Source organism: Puntigrus tetrazona, chromosome 20 (genome assembly GCF_018831695.1).
Source record: "Puntigrus tetrazona isolate hp1 chromosome 20, ASM1883169v1, whole genome shotgun sequence".
Lineage (NCBI taxonomy): Eukaryota > Metazoa > Chordata > Actinopteri > Cypriniformes > Cyprinidae > Puntigrus > Puntigrus tetrazona.
This window is the reverse complement of record NC_056718.1, coordinates 2,797,544-2,809,744: the sequence shown is the minus strand read 5'-3', so window position 1 is coordinate 2,809,744 and position 12,201 is coordinate 2,797,544. Positions and strand designations below refer to the sequence as shown.

The 12,201-nt window shown below is 40.7% G+C and overlaps 1 protein-coding gene across 1 annotated transcript in view; it reads left to right on the top strand.

Annotated features, from left to right (window-relative positions):
* The window catches only part of rev3l (REV3 like, DNA directed polymerase zeta catalytic subunit), a 61,487-nt gene that overhangs the window by 38,881 nt on the left and 10,405 nt on the right, over positions 1-12,201 (top strand). Inside the window, 2 exon segments of the mRNA XM_043218727.1 lie at positions 11,722-11,966; positions 12,091-12,199. Of these exon segments, the coding sequence (XP_043074662.1) occupies positions 11,722-11,966; positions 12,091-12,199 (354 nt within the window).

The window sequence follows — 12,201 nt, the reverse complement described above, 5'->3', positions numbered from 1 at the left end:
TGCTGATTTGATATTTGGTTATTGTCAGTGTTGGAAACAATTGTGCTGCTTAATATTTTTCTGGAATTTGTGTTAATTTATATGGGATTGATTGATTGACTGAATCAATGGCTGAGATTTTCAAAATATACATCTTTCTTAACAGTATGTCTTAACTTGTAAGGAGGAGGCGGAAGCCGACATCGAATCTATTTGCAGAAGTTTATTTTTTTTTTAAATAGTATTTTTATTCGAATTTTTAATTTTACAACAAAAACAAAAACAAAAAAAACAAAAACAAAAAAAGACAAGAAACCCCCTCCCCTCCTCTCTTAAAAAAAAAAAAAAAAAAAAAAAAATTACAATAACAATTAGGGCATTGGGACAGATGTAGTATTATACACATTCCAACACAAAACACTTCACAAGAGCTAACAGCATGCTGCAATTCAATATCACTGGTCATTTTCACTATTAAATTGAGCAAGATGATCCAAAAATGGCTGCCATATGTTATAAAATTTATCTATGTTGCCTGCAATTCCAAACCGAACTCTCTCCATGTGCAGTATTCCTGTAAGAGAGCTTAACCAAGTCTTGAACTGAGGGATATCCTCGGACTTCCAAAGTCGTAGAATTATACTCTTAGCAATAATCATTCCATAAATAACAGTGTTTTGTACAGAGTCATTATGGTCCATTAAAGAAAGAGAATGTCCGAATAGTGCAATCTCTGGGTCAGGCTCCAACACAAAACCATACATTTCAGAAAACCATTTGAAAATGTCACACCAAAATTATAGAGCTTAGGACAAGTCCAGAAAAGATGGGTAAGAGAGCCTTCTGCAGACTTACACCGATCACATGTAGAAGAAATAGTGGGGAAAATTCTGTGCAGTTTAGACTTTGAATAATGCAATCTGTGCATCACTTTAAATTGAATTAACTGATGCCTAGAGTTAATGGAACAAGAGCGAATCCTGCTAAGGCTCTCCTCCCAGATCTCAGGTCCTATTTCTATACCCAATTCCTCCTCCCAAGCATTTTTAAGGGAGAGTGTGGAGCAACTACTTTCATTAGAAAGTGCATTCACAAAGTCAGAAACCAAATGTTTGGAATCAGGCGGGACTAACATCAGCCTATAAATTCTTCTTTCCTCTGGGAGAGTTTCAAAATTAGGCACTGCATGGCGTACATAGTTCCTAATCTGCAAGTACCGAAAGAAGTGTGTTTTAGGAGAGAAAATTTGTCTGCTAATTGGGAAAAAGATGCAAAATGTTTATTTATATACAGGTCCTCCAAAGTAACAATGCCATTCTGCCTCCATATGCCGAATGTTGAATCCAATAAGGAGGGGGGAAATGCATGGTTGCGATACACCGGGGAAAAGACTGCAGTATCAGGCAATTTACAATTCTTCTTTATTTGGTGCCATATTTTCAGGCAGTTCGAGACAATAAGATTATCCACCTTTACAGGTGGAAGTCCAGGGCTGAGAAAAGAAGCGCTGGGAGGGAACTGTTCCCAACACCACTTCTCTCAATTGCAATCCGGGGGTATCAACTGAGATCTCCATACTATAATCCTCCTGCCAGTAAACAAGAGCCCTTGCATTTGCTGCCCAGTAATAGTGTAAAAGCAAGGTAGCCCCAGCCCACCCATCTCTCTAGGCTTCTGTAAATGTTTTTTTGATATTCTGTGAGCTTTGAAACTCCAAATAAAGGGTAAAATTACTGAATCTAGTGATTTGAAAAAGGCTTTTGTCAAAAAAATAGGTAAATTCTGAAATAGATACAAGAATCTAGGTAGAGACAACATTTTAACAGCATTTATACGACCTACCATAGAGAGAGGAAGAGTCCTCCATTTACTAATGTCCGATTTTAAGTTTTCCAATTTCTGTAAGAAATTCAATTTAAAGATTAATTTGGGATTTTTGGGCAGAGTAACACCAAGATATTTAAGTTTATCTGTAATTTTGAAAGGGAGATTTTCTAAAAATTCTGTATCAAGATTAGCATTTAAAGACATAAATTCACTCTTTTGCCAATTAATTGTGTATCCTGAGACTGTACCAAAAGATTTTATAAGGTCCAATAATATTGGGACTGACTGTTCAGGATCAGACAAAAAGAGGGCAATATCATCAGCATACAATGAGATGTAGTGGTCCACATTCCCCAGTCTTACAGGTTTGATAGATGGATGATTTCTAATATTAATCGCTAGGGGTTCAATTGCTACTGCAAAAAGTAAAGGGCTGAGGGGACACCCCTGTCGCGTGCCACGATGTAGTAAAATGGCTTCGATTTTTCCTGATTTGTAAGAACAGAAGAGGATGGATGGGCATATAATGTTTTAATCCATGACACAAAACGACTCCCAAACCCAAATCCCTCTAAAACGTTTAGCATGTAGGGCCATTCTAATTGATCAAAGGCCTTTTCTGCATCTAAACACAGAGCAGCCACTTTAGAACCTTTTGGATATTTGCTATACATTATGTGCATTAATCTTCTAACGTTAAAAAATGAAAATCTATTGGGGACAAAACCTGTTTGATCTGCATGTATAATGGATGAAATATGTTTATTTACTCTATTAGCTAATATTTTGGTAAAGATTTTGATATCAGAATTAAGTAACGCAATAGGTCGATAAGATGAAGGCTCAGTTCCATCCCTACCCTCTTTCAGTATTAATGAGATATTAGCATTATATAATGTTACAGGAAATTTTTGAGTCTCTAGGGAATGCGTGAACATCCTCAATAGAAGGGGGGCCAGCTTCTCAGAATATTTTTTATATAATTCAATACCGAAACCATCAGGTCCCGCTGCTTTGCCATTGGGGAAGGACTTTATGGCATCAACAATCTCTTGGGACGTAACATCCGAATTCAGGGCCTCAGAGGCAGCGTCACTCAGCTTAGGAAGATTTACAGAGCTCAGCCAATCAGAAACATTTCCTGCCTTTGATGAATACAATTCTTCATAATATTGTTTAAAACAATCATTTATGCCTTTTGGATCAACAATTACATCACCTGATTTTGATTTAATTTTGTGTATAGATTTATTGGCTTGTAAACCTCTCAGTTGTCGAGACAGCAATTTATGAGGCTTATCTCCCAGCTCAAAGTATTTTTGTCTCACCTTTAACAGCTGATCCCATACCTGCTCAGATAAAATAGTATTATATTCATATTTCAATTTTAGAATGGCTTGTAGTGTAGAAGGGTTAGAAGAGTTTCTATAAGAGGGCTCTAAATTAGATAGTTCTACTTCTATTTCTAGGAGACGCCTACGCTTGTCTCGCCTGGCTGAGGACTCAAAAGAAATAATATGGCCCCTAATCACCACCTTAAGGGTTTCCCAAAGGATGGAATCAGTGACCTCAGCATTATCATTAATCTCTAAAAATTCTGATATCTTGTTAGATATAAACTGGGTAAATGTCGCATCAGAGAGTAAAGCAGGACGAAAACGCCAGCAATATGGTTTAGTCTTATGGCCAAAATCAAAAATAACTGAAGTTGGTGCGTGATCAGAGATTAAAATGTTGTGATAATCTGAGGTGACCACATTTGATATAAGTTTAGAGTCTAATAAAAAATAATCGATTCTGGAAAAAGTCTTGTGTCTTTGTGAAAAAAAAGAGTAGTCTCTACCTGAGGGATGTAGCAGCCTCCATATATCGACCAGGTTCATGGAGGACATTAGGTCATTCAAAACCATGGAGGCAGAAGGCAACTGGCTTACCTGGGTTGACCTGTCCAAAATGTTGTCAAGCACACAATTAAAATCCCCACCTATAATTACATGCGAATCAGTAAAATCAGACAATAGGTTAAATATTTTGGTGAAGAAAGATGGATCACAAAATTGGGCCCATAGACATTTAGAAGTGTGACATGAAATGAATAAATATAACCCGTTACCAAAATATATCGACCATTTGGGTCACTCAGGGTAGAAATATGTCTGAATGGAACTGTCTTGCGAATTAAAATTGCAACTCCTCTAGCCTTACTGGAAAACACGGACTGAAAAATATGGCCTGCCCAGCTGCATTTGAGCATCTTCTCCTTTGTGGGCCTAATATGTGTTTCCTGTAAATATATAACATCTGCAGACAAGGATTTCAGATGTGAAAATACCTTAGCACGCTTAACCACATGACCCATACCTCGCACGCCCAGCTGGTAAAAGTAATGCTGTTGCCCTTAGAAGGTAACCTAGAAGTCATACCACAAATAAAATTGAACAGTGTATATGCCTGCCGCCTTTTTAAAACATTTGAAGTAAAAAAAAATTAAGAGAAAAATAATAACCAAAAAAGAACATTACCCCCCAGCCCCCATCCCACTTTCCCAAACAAAGTGAGAATACACATCCCAAAAAATCACTAAGGGGTTGCCGGACCATCGGAACAGTGGAACTTCGGTCGTGTAGCTCCCACTCCATGCTTATGTAAAGAACTCAAGAACAAAACAAGCGGTCATCTAAATGTTCCAGTCTAAATAGCGCTGCTGCGAGAAAAGTCACCTACATACCCAAACAAAGGATATCAACACATGTCTTTAGCGGTTTTGAGACAGCGTTCCAATAAAGGTCACCGCTTCCTCGGGAGAGGAAAACACCTCATCAGTGGTACCGTGCGAAACGCGCAGTCTTGCAGGGTAAATGAACCCGCTCCTCACCCCGGCATCTCGAAGTTGTTTCCTGACATCCTGAAATGCCTGGCGCTGTTTCATTATTTCGGCGGGAAGATCCGGAAAAATGTGTATCGGCCTTTCCTTATAACACAGAGGGAACTGTTGACGAGCCAGCTCAAGTATTTTTTCCTTCATTTTAAAGTGATGAATCTTGGCTATCATCACACGCGCCGCTGCTGCTTTTCTCCAGGTGACTGCCTCCCAGCCGATGAGCCCGGTCCACCTCAAGTGGTTTAGAAAAGTTACTAGCGCCCAGCAGATCGGGAATAAACTCCGTCAGAAATTCCGTGGGCCTCCCGTTTTCTATCTTCTCAGGTAAGCCGACGATTTTAATGTTTTGTCGCCTGGAGCGAGCCTCCAAATCAATTAATTTCTCACGAAGGGATGTATTTTCTGACTGTATTTTGAGCCACTTCTGCTCGACGAGTGAAAGACGGCGATCATAATCGGCTGCAGCATTTTCCACCTCCGTGATTCTATCTCCGAGAGACACTAAGGTTGCTTGTGTAGATGCCAAAGATGCCTCCAAAAGATCAAACCGGTCTGTCATCGTTTTGCTCATATTCTGTATTGCCAACAGAATACTGGTAGACTCCGCGTCTACTCCGCAACTCATTCCCGAGATTGCCGCGGCCTGCTCGGCTGACTCCGAAGGCGACGGAGCAAGCGCCTCGTTCAGAACTTTATCCATCTTTTTCCCCTTGACTGTTTTCGGCTTAGACATTTTGTAACCTTGCCCCAAGAAGTGTCCAAAATAATAGCGCTGAAGAAACCTGAAAATTATGGAAATAACCGACTAATTTAAAGAAATGGAGGAGAGCTCGACAAACTACGACTACTCCATGTGGTGCTCACTAGCGCCCCCTTGCAGAAGTTTATTAACAGGGGTTGAAACAGAAAGCATAAACGGTAAGCCAGGCAATGGGTCAGTAACAGTGAAACAGTCCGATCTTAAAACAAACACTGGGATAATCTAATAAATGATAGTGAGAAGGCAGGCAGTGAGTCGTAACCAGAAAGGCATTTCAGTCCAGGCAAAGAGTCCAAAGGGCAGATCCGTGAAGCGTAATTCAAACAGGCAGGCAAGGTCCAAACACATTGCAAACAATCAGATATACAAGAACATTTACTAAGGCAGGTAGACTGGCAATACTTTGCGACGATCTAAAAGAGGGCTCCTGGTTTTAAGGCTCTGGACAGGAAATGATAGTAGAAGAAGACAGAGGGAGTGGGGTACTGCTAGTACTCTGGTGATGGCTCCCTCTGCTAAGCATTACAGAATCCAGAGGTTAAACTGATATTGATATCGAGGTGTTTGCAAAAAAACTCTCCATGCCTGAGACGTGATTTGGGTTCCCCCGATCACTCACAATATCTTCTGGAAGTCCAAAAATCTGGAAGACATGGTGAAAGAGGGCCTGAGCTGTCTCCATGGCTGTGGGAAGTCCCTTCAGAGGGATGAGACGGCATGACTTCGAAAAGCTGTCGATAATTCAGAGTATTGTAGTGAAATTATTGGAACAGGAAGGTCGGTTACGAAGTCTATAGATGAATGTGACCATGGCCATTTGAGGAATCGGGAGTGATTGGAGGAGCCCTGATGGTAATTCTTGAGCACAAACTTGGCATGACTTGACGTAACCAGTGACATCCTTGATCATCTCAGGCCACCAGAAGGAGTTCTGAACCAGACGTATAGTGCGGGAAATACCTGTATGTCCTGCAGTTAGCGAGGTATGAATCCACTGCATAATGCGTTGGCGTAATGTAGAGAGATTGTACTATTGGTCGGGTAGAGTTTGTGCCGGCATCGGTTCATGTTTTTGCACTCATTGTAGTTCCTCCATGATATCCTAGGACACTGGGGCCAGGATTACAGAAGGTAGAAGGACGGGCTCAGGGTCTGATTGTTCTGTGGATCGTTCATACCTTCGGGAGAGGGTATCTGCCTTACTGTTCTTACTTCCGAGTCTGTACCTGATCGTGAATTGGAATCGTGTAAAAACAGACCAACAAGCTTGACGTGGATTTAATCGTTTGACACTCAATGTATTTGAGATTTTTATGATCGGTAACAGCCTCTTCAAGCCAGTGTCGCCATTCTTCGATCGCCACTTTCATGGACAGGAGTTCTTTGTTGCCTACGTCGTAATTCCTTTCAGCGGGAGTGAGTTTTCTGGAGTAGAATGCACATGGGTGTAATTTACAGGTCTTGCTAGATCGTTGTGAGAGGACGGCACTTATACCACAGTCGGACACGTCAACTTCTACAATAAATGGTAGGTCAGGATCAGGGTGTTGTAGAATGGGGGCTGATGTGAATTTAACCTTGAGACGAAGGCTTGTTTGGCCTCCGAAGTCCATGTGAGCTTGGCTGGTTTGCCCTTGAGTAACAAAGTTAATGGTGAGGCCACAAGACTGTAGTTACGAATGAATCTTCGATAGAATCAATCAATCATTTTCAATCATTTTTATTTATATAGCGCTTTTAACAACACAGGTTGCATCAAAGCACTGTACAGTATAATGACAGGGATGTATAATGACAGGGATGTATAATGACGAGAGTGACCAATTTCTTATTAAATGCAGAGACGGTCTCTGTAGTCAATTCAACGATAATCACTAGAAGTTAAGTGTCCCCAACCAAGCAAGCCAGAGGCGACAGCGGCAAGGAAACAAAACCCCATGCATACAGAATGGAGAAAAAAAAAACCTTGGGAGAAACCAGACTCAGTTGGGGTCAGTTCTCCTCTGACTGGACGCCCAGCACTTAACTTCCAGTTCAATTTTAAACGCAGCTGTGTCAGATAGTGTAAATGACTTAGAGTGTGTGTGTGTGTGTGTGCATCAGGATCTGGTGATCGGTCCACGGGGCGCATCTAGGTGTTCTGGTCTCTGATGAACATAATCTCTGGGTGCTGATCGACCATCTAGTCTGGATACAAACTGTGAAAACAGATTGAGAAAGAGACAGGACTAATATTAGCGTAGATGCCATTCTTTTTACGATGTCACAAGTACATCGTATTGTAGGAGTAGTGTTCCCAGTTCCAGCAAATCTAAGTAATGCAGCCTAAAAATCCTTTAACGGATTTGAATAATAAAAGGTGTGTTGGTGTGTTATGTGTAGGCTAAGTTAAAAAGATGTGTCTTTAATCTAGATTTAAACTGGCAGAGTGTGTCTGCTTCCCGAACAGAGTTAGGGAGATTGTTCCAGAGTTTAGGTGCTAGATAGGAAAATGATCTGCCGCCCGCAGTTGATTTTGATATTCTAGGTATTATCAAGTGGCCAGAGTTTTGAGAATGCAGCGGACGTGTGCAGGACTATAATGTGATAAGAGCTCGCTCAAGTATTGAGGAGCTAAACTATTCAGGGCTTTATAGGTAATTAATAAGATTTTAAAATCTATTCGATGTTTGATAGGAGCCAGTGCAGTGTTGACAGAACCGGCTAATATGATCATACTTCCTAGTTCTAGTAAGGACTCTGGCTGCTGCGTTTTGGACTAGCTGAAGTTTGTTTATTAAGCGTGCAGAACAACCACCCAATAAAGCATTACAATAATCTAACCTCGAGGTCATAAACGCATGAATTAATATTTCTGCATTAGAGGTTGAAAGCATAGGTCGTAATTTAGATATATTTTTAAGATGGAAAAACACAGTTTTACAGATGCTAGAAACGTGATTTTCGAAGGAAAGATTGCAGTCAAACAGCACACCTAGGTTCCTAACTGATGATGAAGAATTAACAGAGCAGCCATCAAGTGATAGGCTGTGTTCTAGATTATTATATGTGGGGTTTTTTTAGAAATTCGCAAAGCCCAAGAAATGTTGTAGTTCTTTGACAGTATTCGGGGTATGGCCATTCAATGACTGCCTTGCCTTTTAACTCATCCATTTTTACACCTTGAGGGCTAATTTAATATTCTAGGAGGGAGGTTTTTGTTACGTGGAACTCACATTTCTCTGCTTTGACATAAAGTTGATTCTTAAGAAGTCATGCTAAAATACTGTCTAGACGTGGGAGATGTGTTCGGCTTCAGACTTTGAGTAAATAAGGATATCATTGAGATAGGCAATGACGCACTGGTTCATAATGTCTCTGAAGATGTCGTTGATGAATGACAGCAATACAGCTGGTGCATTGGCAAGCTCATACGGCATTACCTGATACTCATAGTGGCCCCTAGTGGTGATTAATGCAGTTTTCCACTCATCCCCCTCCCTGATACGGATGAGATTGTATGCGCTTCTCAAATCGAGTTTGGTGTAAATGAGGGAACTAGAGGGAGTGGATATCAAAACTTGACTGTGACATTGTTGAGGCCTCTGTAATCAATACATGGACGAAGACCTCCATCCTTCTTCTCTACAAAGAAGAATCCCACGGCTCATGGGGAAGTTGAAGGGCCTCAGAGTACCTCTGAGACATAATCCTCTATGGCCTGACTTTCTGTTCTATATAACGGGTAGACTTTACTTTTAGGGGGCATGGCGTTGGGGAGAAGATCAATAGCGCAATTGCCAGATCGATGAGGCGGTAATTTTGTAGCTTCTGATTTACTGAAAGCCTCACGAAGGTACATGAGGGAATGATAACTGCCTGCTTGGATTCAGGACTCTCTACGGTGGTGGTAAAACAAGGCACGAGTTTTTGGGGAATACAATGTTGGTAACGGAATGGACCAGTTCAGTAATTCGCCACGATGCCAGGATAGTTGAGGATTTGAGTGGCTAGCCATGGGAATCCCAAAATTATCTCCTGCTGGGGGGAATCAACTATGTAGAGGGAAATTGATTCTTGGTGGAATAGACCAACTTGGGAGTGTTAATGGCGGTTGATCAAGTTCAAGGAAGCTCCTGAATCTATCATGGCTGTTAAATCAAGCGATACAGAATTAAACATGAGAGTCTTAGGTAGCGTGAGTGATCCATTCATAAGGAGAGAGAATGAATTGATATTCACCCTGGGCATTGAGAATTTTCTATTTCCACGTGATTATGCCATTCTGCTCCGTCCCCAACTACATGCTCACCTGTCAGCATTTGTTCCTGAATTACGTAACACAGTTTGGGTTGTGCCTTTTTCCATAGGGACACCATGACGTCAGTCAATGACGTAATGTCATACTGACTGACTGAAAGGGAATGTCTCTGTACACAACTAACAGAGACATTATGTCCCAAACTACTCAGACTAATCTGAAGTGTGAGAGAATAGAAAAGTCAGCGTTCTCCAGGGGGCAATGACTGAAGATAGCGCACAGATCCAATGGAATTGCATAGCAAACCGACACTGGCCTCCTTAATTACTTGATGTTATCCAGTACATGAGAGGACACAGGCTCTACACGAAGTTTGTAAAATCTTGTCAAGATATTGGGCGTCGCCCATCATATGTCTGTTCTGCTAGAAAGGCTTCCTGTGTCAGCACCCAAGAGCAGGCAACACTCAGAGTGAAATGATCTCTCACTCCTAGGGGGCATGGCTCATCCTGGGACTGGTACGCCAAGTTGATGGCATTCACCACCCAATGAGCCACCCTGAGTTTGGAGACAGCATTCCCCTTCTGCTGTTCCCCAAAGCAGACAAAGAGCTCCTTGGAGTTCCTGAAACTCCACATAGGTGTGAATGGCAAAGCAAGGGCCAGGTCTGCCTCATCCGGGGGCAGTGCTTGCAATTTCACTACTTGACCCTCAAATGGGAGTAGTGGAAACCTTGAGCATATAACCAGGTCGGGTCTCAAAGTAATGTGAGAGTTAGTCAGACCGAATTCAAGGCACAAATTATTAACAGAGAATTTGTGCAGGTCTCACATCATCTTAATAGAAGTGAGCAGGAAGACAAAAAACTCAAGTTTCAGGAGTCAACCAGCTCAAAGGGATCACCCCGTAGTCCTGACCTTAGCAAAGCCATCGACATGTGGTCACAATGTGAGCATGACCCATCCATGAACGCATGTTTACGGCCCAGGCATGTGAGATGGCAATTGTTTCCATTATCTGAAGTGAGGAAACTACAGCACCCAGAAGCAAGCGGTGAGAAAGACATCCTGACATCCACTCTTAATGGCTGTGCATGCTGTAGAAATTTGTTCTTTTAGGCTGGATTGCCCAGGGGAGGACCACTGCACACAAGGTGTCTCAAGGATCAATAGCACATAGAGTTTGTACAGTACAAAAACCATTACGCCTATAAAGAGTCCTCATAAACCACAAATGCCAATGTCTGTGTGTTGTTTAGTTTTTTTTTGTTTATTTGGTAACATTGTCAAGTAATATGTGACAGTAGTCATTTAGTGATTATACCGATTTAAGTGTCACAAGTATAATATGACACTATAACAGTTTTTAGTTTGTTTAGTGGTATAACTAAAAGTGTTATTTTGATAAGTTCAGTAAGTTCATTTGTTTGGAAGTGAAGGCTAGAATACACAAAATTACTTTTTGCCTTGTTTACAGTCTGGAAGAGTAAACGAGTCACTAGTTGACAAAAAATGGTCTGCAGATATTGGGAAATCATAGGAAATCACAGTGGTCACCAACATTTAAATTTTTCTGAACATTAGGCAATGATTCCATCGAGCAGAACAATCAGCAGACATTTGATATTTTGAGCCAATTTTTAAACACAGCCAATTTTACGAGTTCCCTAGTAAAATGTGTGTATTGATGGTATACATGAAGTTATTGATCAAGTGTGTGTATATGTGTGTATGTGTGTATGTATGTGTATATATATATATATATATATATGGAAAAAGCTTTGTAATTTAAATGTCTATACATAAATGATATATAATAAATGTATAATGATGGATTATAATTATTATATTTTTGTGAAAAGTTTGAACCAATGCTATGTAAAAATTTGTTAATATACATGGGAATGATATCCAGTACTTATATAATTCTTAAAGAAAGATTCACAGATGTTGTATTTATGTTTTTATTTATTACATTCATAAATACACTTTTGTAGTTTTGTGTTGGTAGTCAGTCTTTCTTCTCCTACTGCAGTACCGTGTGGAGTCAATGATGTTAAGGATTGCAAAACCAATGAATTACATCCCAGTGACTCCAAGCACACAGCAGCGTGCCCAGCAAAGAGCTCCACAGTGCATTCCGCTCGTCATGGAGCCAGAGTCACGTTTCTATAGCAACTCTGTTATTGTGTTGGATTTCCAGTCACTTTATCCATCCATCATCATTGCCTACAATTACTGTTTCTCCACCTGCCTTGGACGTGTTGAGAATCTTGGAACGTAAGCTGTTTTTGGATTTAGAGTAATATACATTTAAATCTATTGTTGTAGCATATACTAATGCTGTATTTTTATATATCCATGTATTTTGTGGTTCATGAATCTTATCTTTTCACTGTCTCAGGTGTGATGAGTTCAGGTTTGGTTGTACATCCCTTAGAGTCCCTCCTGACCTCCTTTACCACCTCAGAAATGACATCACTATTTCTCCCAATGGTGTCGCATTTGTTAAGGT